The sequence below is a fragment of the Ammodytes marinus genome (assembly GCF_949987685.1).
Source record: "Ammodytes marinus genome assembly, chromosome: 18".
In the NCBI taxonomy this organism is placed as follows: domain Eukaryota; kingdom Metazoa; phylum Chordata; class Actinopteri; order Uranoscopiformes; family Ammodytidae; genus Ammodytes; species Ammodytes marinus.
The window spans coordinates 13,361,749-13,375,901 of NC_137222.1; the positions used below are offsets into that span (position 1 = coordinate 13,361,749).

General features: G+C 41.3%; 1 protein-coding gene across 1 annotated transcript in view; it reads right to left on the bottom strand.

Moving 5' to 3' along the window:
• Positions 1-201: 201 nt before the first annotated feature.
• nnt (nicotinamide nucleotide transhydrogenase) overlaps positions 202-14,153 on the bottom strand; it is a 32,758-nt gene continuing 18,806 nt past the window's right edge. The window contains exons 13-22 of the mRNA XM_080046767.1: positions 12,799-12,944; positions 12,448-12,643; positions 11,680-11,913; positions 10,698-10,858; positions 10,081-10,260; positions 9,561-9,720; positions 7,071-7,152; positions 5,697-5,815; positions 4,467-4,582; positions 202-2,596 (exon numbers count right to left, since the gene is read on the bottom strand). Of these exons, the coding sequence (XP_079902893.1) occupies positions 2,447-2,596; positions 4,467-4,582; positions 5,697-5,815; positions 7,071-7,152; positions 9,561-9,720; positions 10,081-10,260; positions 10,698-10,858; positions 11,680-11,913; positions 12,448-12,643; positions 12,799-12,944 (1,544 nt within the window). The 3' untranslated portion in view covers positions 202-2,446. The remainder of the gene's footprint in view (positions 2,597-4,466; positions 4,583-5,696; positions 5,816-7,070; positions 7,153-9,560; positions 9,721-10,080; positions 10,261-10,697; positions 10,859-11,679; positions 11,914-12,447; positions 12,644-12,798; positions 12,945-14,153) is intronic.

A 14,153-nucleotide genomic window follows, 5' to 3' on the forward strand; every position in this document is an offset into this window, starting at 1 on the left:
TTCCAGGTAATTGCTGCAAATATTTGCCTTTTCAACCCCACCGCACAAATCTGAGCGGGTGACATTACTATCAAAAGAAGTGGTAGTCGTCAGGGAAAACCTTGCAGATCAACTTGTTTGTTATAAGGGATTCAAATTCACCTTTAAGAGTGTACCGGGGAAGGAATGACCCTCAGAAACTTCTAGTGTAAATACAGGTTTATTAGGGATGAAAATGTTCCATGATAAACAAGGGGGGGAAAGAACATTCACAGTTAATTTCATCACCATAACATGCTGCCCTGTTACATTGCTAAACTTCAAAAACCCACTGTCGCACTGCACAAATAGCTTCTTTACAAAAATACTCTCCTTAAGAGGAAAAAATGTTAAGGGGGGAAAGGGGCAGATTGGCCGCAGTAAATTGGAGATTTTTCGTCACCCTTAATTTGATCAATACCTTCACAATACAAAAAGAAAATGGCAACATTTCAAATAGTAGGCATACATCTTAATTGAATAGTCCCTATAGAATGCTTTTGCTTGTGTACGTTGTATGAACAAACCCTCATGAGCACCAATGACATCTGCAGTTCTACACTTGCATAATATACAGTGAGCTAGCCAGCAACAAACCGAGGTGTGATGGTAAAAAATAAATGACATGTACGTGAAACAGTAGGCAATTGGTCAGGTCAGTTTAGGATACATCAGAGGTGAATTAAGGATGGATGGAAAAAGGCAGGTCTTTAAGAGATCCTGTGGTAAACTCAGTCAAAGGTAATTGGTCGGTGAAGGTCCGATGAAAAGTTATTGGTCATTCTATGAAGAGGTAGGATAGTTGTCATGGTCCATTAGTCAGGTCCCAGGATTAAACTATAATGAACATTCATACAGTACTTTTAAGATTCTTAAAAGAGACAAAAAAATGCTGATCCGTCACCTCATGAGCGGTTGTTCCTCAAACTGTGTAGCAGTAAAAGAAAAAAAAAATAATCTACTAATTCATCCATTACATGACCATAAATATTCAGAGAAATAGTCCCAACATCTGATCTCATTGATGGGGCTTTCTGGTGATTTAGTTTGGTTGGCTCAGCTGTGTAAATACATATGCAGAGTGGGAACTAGTATCATTATAATCAGTGATGTATCGATGGTTACTCGAGTGGTTATACAACTAGCAATACATCTATATTTGTGCGATGAAATCTATCCAAATTAAAATGTTAGGACGTTTTGGGACAAATCTAAGTTTATGGCAAATGTTGAGACTTAACAAAAGGAAAAAAAATGACAATTTCAATTCAGAAACGCACACTTAATGATAACGATTAATTCATGTGTTCCGAAATGTGGTAACAAATTAAAATCCATCAAATGCATTGTTTGTTATACACAGAACAGTCCACTTAACATCTGGTCCTACTTTACAAACAGTGATCCTTCACTTTCGTCCAGAGCAATAATGAAGACACACATATTGGAGTGGATCAGCTATACATTCACTTTGCGGAAAAAAACTTATTTAACAGGAAGGCCAAAGGCTGGCTTCACATGTACTGTAATATTAAAACCACAAAGGATGATGGGACACACCTAGTACAAAAATACTATAAATTCCATTCAAAGCTAGTCTTTACTAACATTAAAGGACCATTTGTGGTGTTGCATCTACAAAAAAAGTCAAATCCATTTAGTTTATTTTCCACTAATTGCTTGATAGAAGATGTTTGAATGGATTTGTAAGCATTTTGGATCTTTGTGTGATCGCTGCACTAGAGGCATAAGGTAGGTGAAGGCCACAACAGACACTTGAGTGAAAAGGAAAAAAAAAATATTTGAAAAATAGCATGACTAAATTTTAATAACTGGCTATGGCTCCTAAAACGTAATCACATAGACATTTTCTGAATTTTAGGCCGAATACAAAAATCTCTCTATACAGTATAAAACTAGAACCGAGAGAACTTTACAAAAATGCTTCATCTGTGCAAGTAAATCTATCAAAAGGGAAACTTCAAATGACTATACCCAAAGCAACCTAGAGAAAAAAAGGACTCTTTACAGAGTTAAAAAACATGAGTGCTAAGTCTCTTACTTCTTTCTCTGGTGGGGTCGCCTTTAACCTTAGCTTTTGTTCCTTTTCAATTCCAATTCATCTTACATTTTCTTTACTACTACTTAATATTTCCTAAAAAAGTCTTAATGGTGAAATTTAACATATCTAACATATTGTATCTACATTTCTGATTGTTTTACAGTAATATAGGTGCCTTGAAACATGGCTGACTTACCCTTCCTTTAATATCTAAGTACATGACTACAGCGGGAGCACAAAGAAGTAAAGTATCTGCATTGCCTTGCTACTACTGTACAATGGTTGCCGTCTCTTTTATTTAGAAATGATAGGAAGGGTATGCCAAACACTTTTTTTCCGGAGATGTCCTTGAGTCCTAGAGCCATCTTACTGGCTCTGGGCGTCACGGACCTTGGCTTGCAGTGCATCACAGGTCTTCTTGGCGTCGCCTAGCAACATTGCAGTGTTGGGCTTGTAGAAGATGGGGTTGTCAACAGCTGCGTATCCCACACCCAGGGATCGTTTCATCACAATCACCTGGAGTGGGAGGACACACAAACAATCACTCATTAGCCTCATATTGGAAAATCAGAGACGACAGTACTGCAGAAGACGCTTTTTAAAAATAACTTTGAGGATCTGCAACTTTCATAAGATTAGAGATTCAGTGACACTTAAAGCTGCAGTTGAGAGTTTTTTTACTGTAATATTTGGCAAAACTGTCATAAAAGCCATTCAGCTATATGTAGGTGAAGTGGTCTGAAAATATTTTTTTAATCACTTTGCTCCCCCCTGCCTCTGTGTGCTGCCCCCCAAAATTGCCACCGCTCATGTTAATTTTGACCAATCAGAGCGAGGTCAGATTCTTATTGGCTGTGGGACCTTGGCAACGACGTTGATGCGTCAGTTGCGTGAGCGTTCACGACCCTAGCAGTCTGACACTAGCCTACTGTTTGGTACTAGGCTACTACGGCGGACAGCGAGTAGCAATGTCTTCACAAACAAACCCTCAATTTACCATTCCCAGGATACCAACAACTAACACCGCTAAGACAGCAAAAAAACGAGGAAAGACGAATGTTGAAAAGTTAACTGCTGAAAGGGAGACGGAGAGAGCTCGAAAAAAAGTACACCGGCCATGTCTTCTTGCCCTATCACATCAAGACCTCTCCGACCGCAACCTCGTCCCCTTCCTCTGCCCCTAGGCTGCCTGCCGCTAGCAGCAGGACGTCCACTGGCCCTATATAGCCCTCGTCCTGTGCTCAGTGTTGCCAACTCAAAGCGATTTTGTCGCTATATTTAGTGACTTTTCAGCCCCCCTGGCGACTTTTTTTTTTCAAAACAGCGACAAGCGACAAATCTAGCCTTTTTTTTCTGGTGTTATTGGTGACTTTTTTCGCCAAAGCAAGTATCACCTCTTCTCAACGAGCAGCGGGAGCACTGACACGCAGCCCGCTCCTCGCGCAGCAGTCCCGAGCAGCCCCTCCCAGCTGCGGTCAGAGCAGGAGCATAGATAGTAGATACACACACACCTCTCTGCTCTGTTACAATTAGTTTGCTATCTTGCCTGGCTGTTACAGCTACTTTTGTTAGGCCTACCAGCACACTTACAATGATTTTAAGCTAACATACATGGTATGTCTGTGATTAAAATGTATGCTCAATATGTACGTATGTAGCCTAGTTATCATTACTAATGTTTAGTCACCTCGGAATCGGACATGGTGTTTGTCTCCCGTCAATGTAACTGAATTCACATGAACGTGCATAGCTGTCGTTCGGAGGGAGGAACTACAGCAGGTAGAGCGTTGGGAAAACAGCCGTTGGGATCCCAACGGCTGAAACTCTCAACTGCAGCTTTAATCTAAAAGTAGGGTAAAGTATTTTATTTCAGTGGGTGGGTAGACAAAAAGAGTGCCCAATGATGCATGCATGAGTCATGTGGGAACACATTCTTGTCTTTTCATCTGTGCACCTGTATGTGTGTCTCTGCATTCATTCGTGTGAGTGTGCATGGTTAGGTAGAATGTCCTCTCTGATTTCCCCTGGGGGAAAGTGGGTGGAATCTAGTGGGAGGACTGTACAAATCCCAGGTCTCGGAGCGTTGCCAGTGGGATGCTCTGAATGTCATCATTCCACAGCGACAAAGTCACCACTAATCCGAACAGGATGGGACTGCACCTGGAACTGTAACAATCTGTGTCTATGTATCTGTGAGCCTGGGTGCGTGTTGGGAGTGTGTGTGTGTGTCTTTAAATGGAGGCCCCTCTACGGGTGTGTGGACTCCCCAACATTCAGTTGTGGTGATAAAAAACAGTCCAGTTGTTGTAAAATCTTCCATTCCTCTTTATCTTTTTGGGCTTCAGGACAACCTCATTATCAAGCATGCGTGCACCAGATGTCTCACCTGCTTAGACTTCCAGACCTCCAGCACAGGCATACCAGCGATGATAGAGTTAGGATCTTCCTGGGCGGCTGAGTTTACTGTGTCATTGGCACCGATCACCAGGACCAAGTCCGTCTCTGTTTGGAGGCATAACAAATTACAATTAGAAGAAATATCTCAATCCTTTAGTTGTTTTAGTCTCCACTTGATCTTGAAGTGCAGCATTTATATTCAAATTTCCTGTATTTTTTAAATGACGTTAAATCTTTTTTCCCCTCTTATAGTCTTTTGCTTATCAACTCAGCCACTATTAAGTCTATCTTCAAACACAATTTCATTTGTGCTATGGTTTTGTGGAGTTTGTCACACATGTGGCATGCCCTGAAATAACAGTGCCAACAATGGTTTCAGTACACTCCAAATCTGATTCTTCTTATTATGTGTATCCTGTTTTTGAGGATTGGAGATATGGCTCACTTAGTTGTGGCTCATTTAGTTGGAGATTGTGCAAGACACATTTGAATATGATGTAATCGCAATTGCGGGAGAAAGTGAAAAAAAAAGCTTTGAAGAAAAAACATGTCATGCATTCTGTAACAAGTGGTTTACATGTTACTGGCAACAACATGAGTAGTAGTTTTTTTGTCCCTAGATGTTTGTTAGCAAGCAAATAACAATCAACAAAAAATGGAAAATACGTTTATTGTCTGTCTTGCCCTGAGCTAGAGGAGAATATTGAAATCATTCTCATGGCAGTGATGCTACAGCCAGTTAGCTTAGCTTGAAGACTGGACAAAGGTGGGAAAACGGCTAGCCTGAAAATATGAATGTTATGTTTTGTTTGTGTAGTCTGTACAGAAATCAAACCTTTAAAATGACAAGTAATGGGGAGTTATGAGGTCTAACATTTTCTTGGTCAGGAGTATTTGGCATCTCCCCTTGTTGCCTGGAAACCTCACAGTGAAAACAAGACTACTAGAATTCCAGTCCAGTCAACATGTTGCCGTTTCTCCCGGCTTCCAGTATTATGCTAAGCTAACATTCTTTTGTCTCTCCTCCTATATTAAGCGTGTAAACATCAGTGATATCGATCTTGATCACACAAACAAATTGCCTCAATTAGACACTATAAAAAGACTGTGCAAAATCAAACATGTTGGGTAACAACAATTCTCGATGAATCAGGTAGAAATTTATGGTAGGTACATTTTATTTAAAAAAACAAAAAAAACAGAAAGGAGTGGACCTTACCAGGGAAATCTTCATTAATCTCTTCCATTTCCAGGACAATATCATATGGGACACCAGCCTCCGCCAACAGTACGTTGAGCTGACCAGGCATACGGCCAGCTACGGGGTGAATACCAAACCTGTGGGTACACGGAGCACTTGTTACAAAGACACTCCATTACAGGCCTGGTTATTGATCACTCTAAGAAAGACTTGAAAAATTAAGAAAGGAGATGGGATCAAATAAATAGCAGAGAAGGACCGGCGGAGTGGAGTCACTCACAAAGTCAATTAGCCATGTCATGTAATCAGAGCTGGAAATTGCCACAACATTCTGGTGGCTGGCTTTCTCCAGCCGCTTTCACTATGCGACGACCACCATTTTGGAGATTTATTTTGTATTTGTTCGGCAAAGTTTAGGCGGATACAGAGAGCAGACGAGAGAGCCTGACGGTTGTGGGATCTATCAGCGACTGTGTCTGCCGATTGAAAAGGTCAGCTTCATCCCCTTTCATGTAATTCCAAGCAGTCTAAATGTATTGGAGGTTTGAGGACAGCATGAAGACGCAGAGGCAAAAGTGTGCCGTACTTTCAAACTTCATACTGTTAATAAAATGTAGAGTCCACTGAAAAGGGAATAAAACAGCATGTGGGCCATTACGTTTGAAGAGGAGTTGTAGAGGGATTACACACAGACTGATAATAATAATAAGACGACAAAAGTGACAAATCAAGATAATGTATTATAATGCATAACAGAAAAAATAGCAGAAAAAGAGATCAGGGTGAAGGTTTTTTTTCTGACCACCCACTTTCCTGTAATCAGGCACAAATGCTCTAAGTAGCAGCAGCTGCAGCAGCCAGGATCAAACGACTGCGGCAGGACAATTACACAAGCTTCCGCTGTACCTTGTCCCTCCTCTCCTTTCGTTTGCATTTCCTCTCTCTCATGCTTTCTTTTTCTTACACACAGGTCTCTTCCTATCTTTCATATCCCAACTTATTGTCAACAAACCCCCATCCTGTAGCTCCTCTTGTCTGGCTTTCATAGTGCAGTTTACATCTTGTATAAAAGGTAACACATTTTCTTATTTCCCTTCCCACCTGAATTGACCATGCACATCTATCTATACTCTATGCAAATGTATACACACCCTGTGTTTATGAAAATATGTTTGTACATTTACTACAAACTTCTTACTCTGTTTTGATAATGTTCATTTACTTCAAATACATTAGCTTCATCATCCCTGAGAATGTCACTTAGCCCACCACCCAATCATTATTTTAGTCTTGCACTTTATATAGTTGAACTACAGTCGGACAGGTACTATATCACTGTGCATTGCCCTGTGCAATTGTGTATGTAACAAATAAACTACACTATCCCTTTACCTGACACTCTTGCCAGCCTCTTTAAGCAGTTTCACCAGCTCAGCGATGGGGTACTGGGCCTTTGCGGCACAGAGTCCATAACCTGAAAGAGATATTAAAATAACAAGTAAGAATGAGCTGATATTAAAACCGAGTAAAGACTACATATCTTTTGCCAAAACGAACCAGTCCAAGACAAAGATTTGAGGGCTGAGACCCTCATGTTGATACAGATGTTGCTAGAGGTTGTTTAGTGCAAGCAGCTCAAAACATGTCGTGACCTCAATGTGAACGAACCCAGACTCTATGACAGTTTTTAACAGGTTTGACCTTTATCGTAGCTTTAAAAAAAAGGGGATAATTAGAAGATGATTTAAGAGACGGGTCCAAGATCGGAGTTAAAAAGTAGCTAATGAGAGCAAAGTCTGGATGACAACTTTTTTTGTTAAATATCGCTACATTTCTTTCTCTTCAGCCACATGTCTCTGATGCGTAAATTAGCACAAAATATTAATATGACAGCAGTTGATGAAAACATGGTTTTAGCACAGTACATGAAAACCTATTTGTCAGCACTACACAATTGGTCAAATAACAAATTTGGAAATTTGGCGAAACAATTCTTTTGGATTATAGATAAAAAGTTTGAATCATTTTCGAGCGTACAAGTTTAATTATGCTGGTGTTGTACTTGATATTTAATCACACACACAAAACACATGTCAAACGGTCCAGTGGTGTTTACTAAACGTGTCAACAACTAGTCAGAAACTTCTTGTTTTAACACAAATCAAAATGACAAGGTTTCCAACTTAGCAAGGGGAAAGGAAAGAAAACAAAAACTCTTCAAGAAAAATGGTTGACTGTCTACAGTTGCAGTTAAGGCTTTTTACTATTCCCCCCCCCCACACACTCTCCCCATCATTACAATTATTTCAGTGCTTGTGCTCCCAATATTCTCTCTGGAGTTTCTCGTATAAGAAAAACAAGTTGACCCAGACCATGCAGAGATGGGCCACACGAAGCCAGGAAAACACTTATGTTTATCAGGCAGTCTTAACCGTTTCCACAGATGTCAATCAGGCAAAGTGACTATGACGGCCCCAATTAGGTAGAATTGTCAAAATGGAAACATGGAAACAAGGGGACTGACTGAAAGCCAAGACTGCGTAACAATATTAGTCTGACTACTCACTACTAGTGTAGAGAGAACACTTATGCATGTGGATTGTATGGGGCCCGAAACATATGGCCTTATCTAAAGGTAACTGTTGCACACAAGCTGACGTGTGACCTTTGTATAAATACTAATCATTTAGATCAAGTGTGTGCCTTTGATGTCCTGGTTTAGAGGCTTTGTGATGCCCTCACTGACCTTCAAAGCCTGAATACTTGATGTATTTCAAATCACTAGATTCCCTAAATTTAGTTTGACAGGTTCTATTATGATTCGTTCAAGATTTGCTTATTCTGATCCTCATATTTCACTGGTTTATGTTTTTCTAAAACCCTTTAAACGAAATGCCTGGTACTTTAATATTCAACTTGTCTCGTCGTGGTATTGTTTGCAGACAATTTTGGGAGAGAGGAAAAAAAAACACATCCTTTTTCATTTCCGCCCCTTCATTTCTCCTTATCCTTCCAACTAAAAAGGGGTTGGCCTGTTTTTGGTTTAAGCATTTGTGTCAGTCTCACACAAAAAAAGAAAAAGAAGATCTACACTGAATACTATAGCTATCTATCACTTCTTTATTCTCCCCCTCAGCCACGTGACCACTTTAATTTTGCAATTCTTGTAAATTGCGGGGGGTTTCCTCTGAAGAGTTGGGATTTGTATATAGGCACTGTGACTGGAATCGCCAATTTGCAGGCTGGATGCCTTTAGTCTGTGCTTACATGTACCCACGTGAGTAAAATACATCTTTGGAACTGTGACTAGTTCACAACAGTCTGGCAACGGTCGACTGAAATGTCACTGGGCCACACAATGATGAGTTTATGACAGCAACACCAAGGACCATTTTATTGGTCGGATGTGGGAGGTTCAGACACATATTCATAGCCAAATATTGAAAACATGTCAAAAGAAGAAAAAGCATGTAGCTGGAACAAAGGTTGGACCCCACACTCTAACCCACACAAAATAACTGAAGCCAATTTTGAATGTAGTATTTGAATTGTCAACAAAAGCCCAGCATACCCTCATTCCATCTAATTTTCCCTTGACCTTGTACATATATATACGCTGCACTGTAGAATGTCTATTTACCAGGGACTGACGACCACACAGAAACCCAAGTGTGTGTGTGTGTGTGTGTGTGTGTGTGTGTGTCCACTCTACCATGACTTGTCAATTAGCCTAGCAAAATGGTGATGTAACATGGGTCAAGAAAAGGTTAAATAAACAGAACACACACTTCGCTAATGCTGGTGGCTGGCAAAGTCAAAGTACCATGTTTTTCTACTCGCGTACAAGTTAGTTTAGAGTGAGTGTGTTTGTGTGTGTCCTACCTGGAACGATGATTACGCTCTGGGCCTCTTTAATCATCTCGACACTCTGATCCACGTTGACCTCTGTGTGAGTCCCGATGATCTCCATGGGCTTTCCTGTACCGGTGGAAGACGTGCCGTAGCCTCCCAAGATCACATTGGCCAGGGAACGGTTCATGGCCTGAGAAGGGAGGAAGAGATATTCTGCATTTCCTTTTTGTTTTTCTCCCTTTTGCGTTAAATTCATCGACTGCATACAGCAAAATATGGTAAATCGGAAGTACATTTGAAAGGGATGTCTCCTTTAAAAAAAAAAAAAAAAACACACACACATTTGTGACTCGAGATTGTATGCAGGACAGGGACTCTGTTATGGTAAAGTTAGAGTCCCTCCTGGTGGACAGGAAAGGAACAAATACAAGAAAAGGTGTGCTGATGTACCTGAACACATCACATGCCGTTCTTAACTTTACAACAGTGTTAAAGAGACTCAAGGCTAGAGTGCTACGGGGTTTTTTTTTTTTTTTTTTGCGACACTCACCACACACATGATGTACGACAGAATGGCTCCGGATGAGCCAATGAGAGCTCCGACAATGGTCAGCAGGTTGTTATTGAGCAGGAAGCCCTCTGCACAAAGGGCCCAGCCTGAGTAACTGTTCAGTACAGTGATCACCACAGGCATGTCAGCACCTCCAATAGCTGCTGTCAACGTTACACCCTAAAAGGATAGAAGAAGAAAACAGAAGGTTTTTAAGTATAAACAAAAGGATAAAATATAATTTAAATAACTTCACTTTCTCTGACTTTGATTTTTATTGTTGACTAGTTCAAGCAAGTGAAGGATCACAACGAGCACACAGATGATGATACTTTATACTGTACTATAGAGACTGATTATATCAGACACAGCTCATTTGTTTTGAACTGAATCTGAAAATATATTCATCAAACTTCTTATAGAAAATCCCTTTTGCTGTCTCTTTTTCTAACTCTTTTACCCATTTCCCTCTTCCCGATGGTTTATTTAAGTATTTTAACAACCCGAAATGTCTGTAAGAATTCAAGCAGATTCCAAACCGCAATATTCAAGTTTGATTCGGTTCGGTTGATGGGCCTCACTGAGGCCAAAAACAGTCCCCAAATACACTCACGCACCATGACAGCGGAGAGAGCAGAGACAGATCCAAGGCAGGTGATCCCTGTGAGATAACTGGGATCCAACATGTAGGGAATCATCCCACCAATACTGCCTGCCATCAGACTCGCATTCAGAGCATGACGACCAGGGAGCATCAGAGCGGAACTGCTCAGAACACCTGTATGGAGGGAGGGAGCGGCAGAATAAGGATGATGGGGGGGAAATGGGGGGGAAACAAAATGATATGATTAGAAAAACATCAATAATAACTGTAATCAAACATTTACATTTATTTATCATTCAGCTGGAAAGTCGTGTTCATGCATAATTTGTTCTCATGAAACGCTCGCAGCCTACATGGAAATTACATTGCGGCTGCCAGGACTGGTGCCAGCACATGAACCCGATGAACTCTTTCCCCCCCCCCCTCTCTCTCTCTCTCTCCTTTCCCTTCACAGCAGGCAGCAGTTGGTATGAGGCCTGAGACTTTCTCTTGTTAATAACTACAGTATGGCCAAGCCAATTGATGTGTTAACAATTGCTCAGGTGATACAATAACTAAACGTTTGCAAATACAATAGAAAATAGATCATTTAAAAAGGTAGAACAGAGAGACATTTTGAGAATCGATACCACTCTTATGGTTGTGCGTCAGGCACAGACCTTCAGCCAGGAGTCAATAAGCTTAGCTTAGCATAAAGAAACAGGCAGCTTAGCTGAATCAAAAGTTCTGCCTAGCAGCACCTCTAAATCCCAGAAATAAACACTTTTGTATCTCCTTTGTTTATACGTACACATAATGAAGTATAAATGCTAGGCTAGCCAATCCCCACTGCTTCTAGATTATATCCCCTGAGATAATTGACTACGAGCATCATCATCTTTCAACTGTATTCAAAGTTTAGGTCTTTTGTCTTTTGTCTACCATTGTCATCAAATGTGTGATAAATGCGCTTCACAGTGAAAATGTTTGCTTATTCACGACAATGCCTCGGTCACCTTGCAGTTTGCCATACGCCACCAAAGAGCCACTGAACGTGACTCCACCGATGAAGGTCCCGAGGTATGCAACAATCTTGGTGAGGTTGGCTGCAGGGTCGGTGGCAAAGTGGGGGTACTCGATCATGTATTCGGCCACGCAGGTGAGCACTGCAGCCAGCCCAACCAAGCTATGGAAGGCAGCCACCAGCTGGGGCAAGTCGCTGATCTGGATCTTCTTAGCAATGGCCAGGCCTAAAGGGTGAGACGGAGATAACAAAAATATAAATTGACCCAGAAAGACCCACACGCAAATAACATGCAAATCACAAGCATGTGCACACCGGACTCAGAGGAGGACTGCTGGGAAGTGGGTCCGTCTGAGGAGCCAGGTGTTGCTGATGAGGAATGTTCCGGGAAAAGTCCTTGTTTGTGAGTGGGTCTATACTTGTGTAAGTGTGTGCGGGTCCTGCAGGACGCTTTGTTGTATCTGGAAACAAGCGTAATCGTCTGTGTCGATGGTTAAGTCTAGGTTTCAGCTTTGTTACTGGAATGATTTACATTTAAATGATCAAACTGTCCTGAATGAACGCGGGAAAGTGAGTAATACACAATGCTGACCATTTCGACAGACCTCCTGGGACTGGCAGAAGGAGTTGGTTATGTTGTGTTTGATGTAGACATCACAGAGAGTCTCTGTGCTCTGCACACCTGCTCCATAATCTGGCCAAGTCCATTAATTTACATCTGCTGCAACACACTTCTTTTGACACAAATACACAGACTCACCGGCAGTGCCACCTACAGCCATGGCTGCACTCATCTGTGCCAGGAGCTCAGGAGTGGGCTTGAGGAAACCCAGAGTGGCAGCGATCCCCCCAGCGACTCCCATCATACCTAAAGTATTACCCAGACGGGATGTGGACTGGTTGGAAAGGCCGGCTAGGGCACCGACACAGCACAGACCTGAGCCCAAGAACATCATCTGGTGAGGGATAGAAAAAAATGAAAGAAGCCCCAATTATTATTACATTTGGAGGATGATTAGCTGACTTATATTTAGTCATGGGCTGATTGGCACCAAGGGACAAAGAAAGTTTTGGTAGGAATGTGGCCACTGCACATAACATCCTCACATACCTGTTCAATGTTGTATCCAGACTGCAGAGCAGCAGCGTAGCCTCCAAGAAAGACTCCACCAGGAAGCAGATAAAGGTAGCTATGTTCTGGAGGATCAGTGGGACGCCTAAACATGTCCAACATCTTCTTAGTCACTAGGAAACCACCTGGGAGGAAAACACAGAACATTTTGAACAACAGGTGTTTTAAAAGGCAATAGCTAGAAACTGTTGCCAAGCCCAATAACCAATGTTAGGCATTTAATGGGTCTACTTCATGTCAGTGGAAATATTTCAACTAAAAAACCTCAGTGTCAAACCAGGACCAGACAGTGTCTCACTGCTTTACAGGAGGAGATTAAATGACCGTGTGTATGTCTCCCCATTTGCCCTCTGGCATGATTGTAGCCATGTGCACACACATGCACCCATACATACAAAAGGTGAATCAGAGGCTAGCACTTGTTTCTTGGCTTTCAAATATAAAGTCTATGTGAGGACAATGTGGTGAGATTATATCTCCATACTTCGGGATCCCCCAGTCAGAGCTGTTTAATGTGGCCTGGGATATGGAAATGTAGAGGTCCATCAGGATGGATGGGGATTTTTTAATGTTATTGTTAATAATATTTTATTATCTAAAGTAGAGCTCTGATCAGGTGTTTACTCCACTTCTTTTATTGAAAGTGAGGCCGGTTGGCTGTGCTCTAGCAGAAGAATGGAAAACAAAGTAAGCAAACTTGAGTTTGCAACTGTCGCATTCAAACCCAAGCACATTTAACTTTTGTAAGTGGTAGGGAAGAATAGGAACTAGCTTATTAGCCGTCTAGCCTGCAAACTAATGTTAGCAGTGTCCCCAGTGGACGGTTGGTTGGTGACAGTTCAAAAGTTTAATATTAAATTAGTTGATTGCTTGTACACTTATACATTCTTAATCTCTAAAAGTTGACAACTTCTTTTATTCAATTTTATTATTTTTAAGATCCTTTTTTGGCATTTTTAATGCTTTATTTATAGTGCAGAGAGACAGATGAAATGGCGTAGAGAGGGGAATGACATGCAGAGAACCGGCCACGGGTCGAATTCGAACCAGGTCTGCTGCGAGGACTGAGCCTCATGGGGGGCACTAAAACTCATAAAACCCCAAATATATAAATTATATAATATAAATTTTTCCCCTTGAAGTTATGATTTTTCTCAAAGGGTGGCAGAGGAGACCTGATTTACAGAGCAGATATGCATGCTTGAGTATAAAAAACCCCATATCAAAACAGGAAAATATGGAATCTGATGAGACCTGTCAGCGAACGTTGATACTTGGATTGTGAGAAACTGAACATTTTTAGCTCAACATATTCAACAGACCCTGGTGTTTTC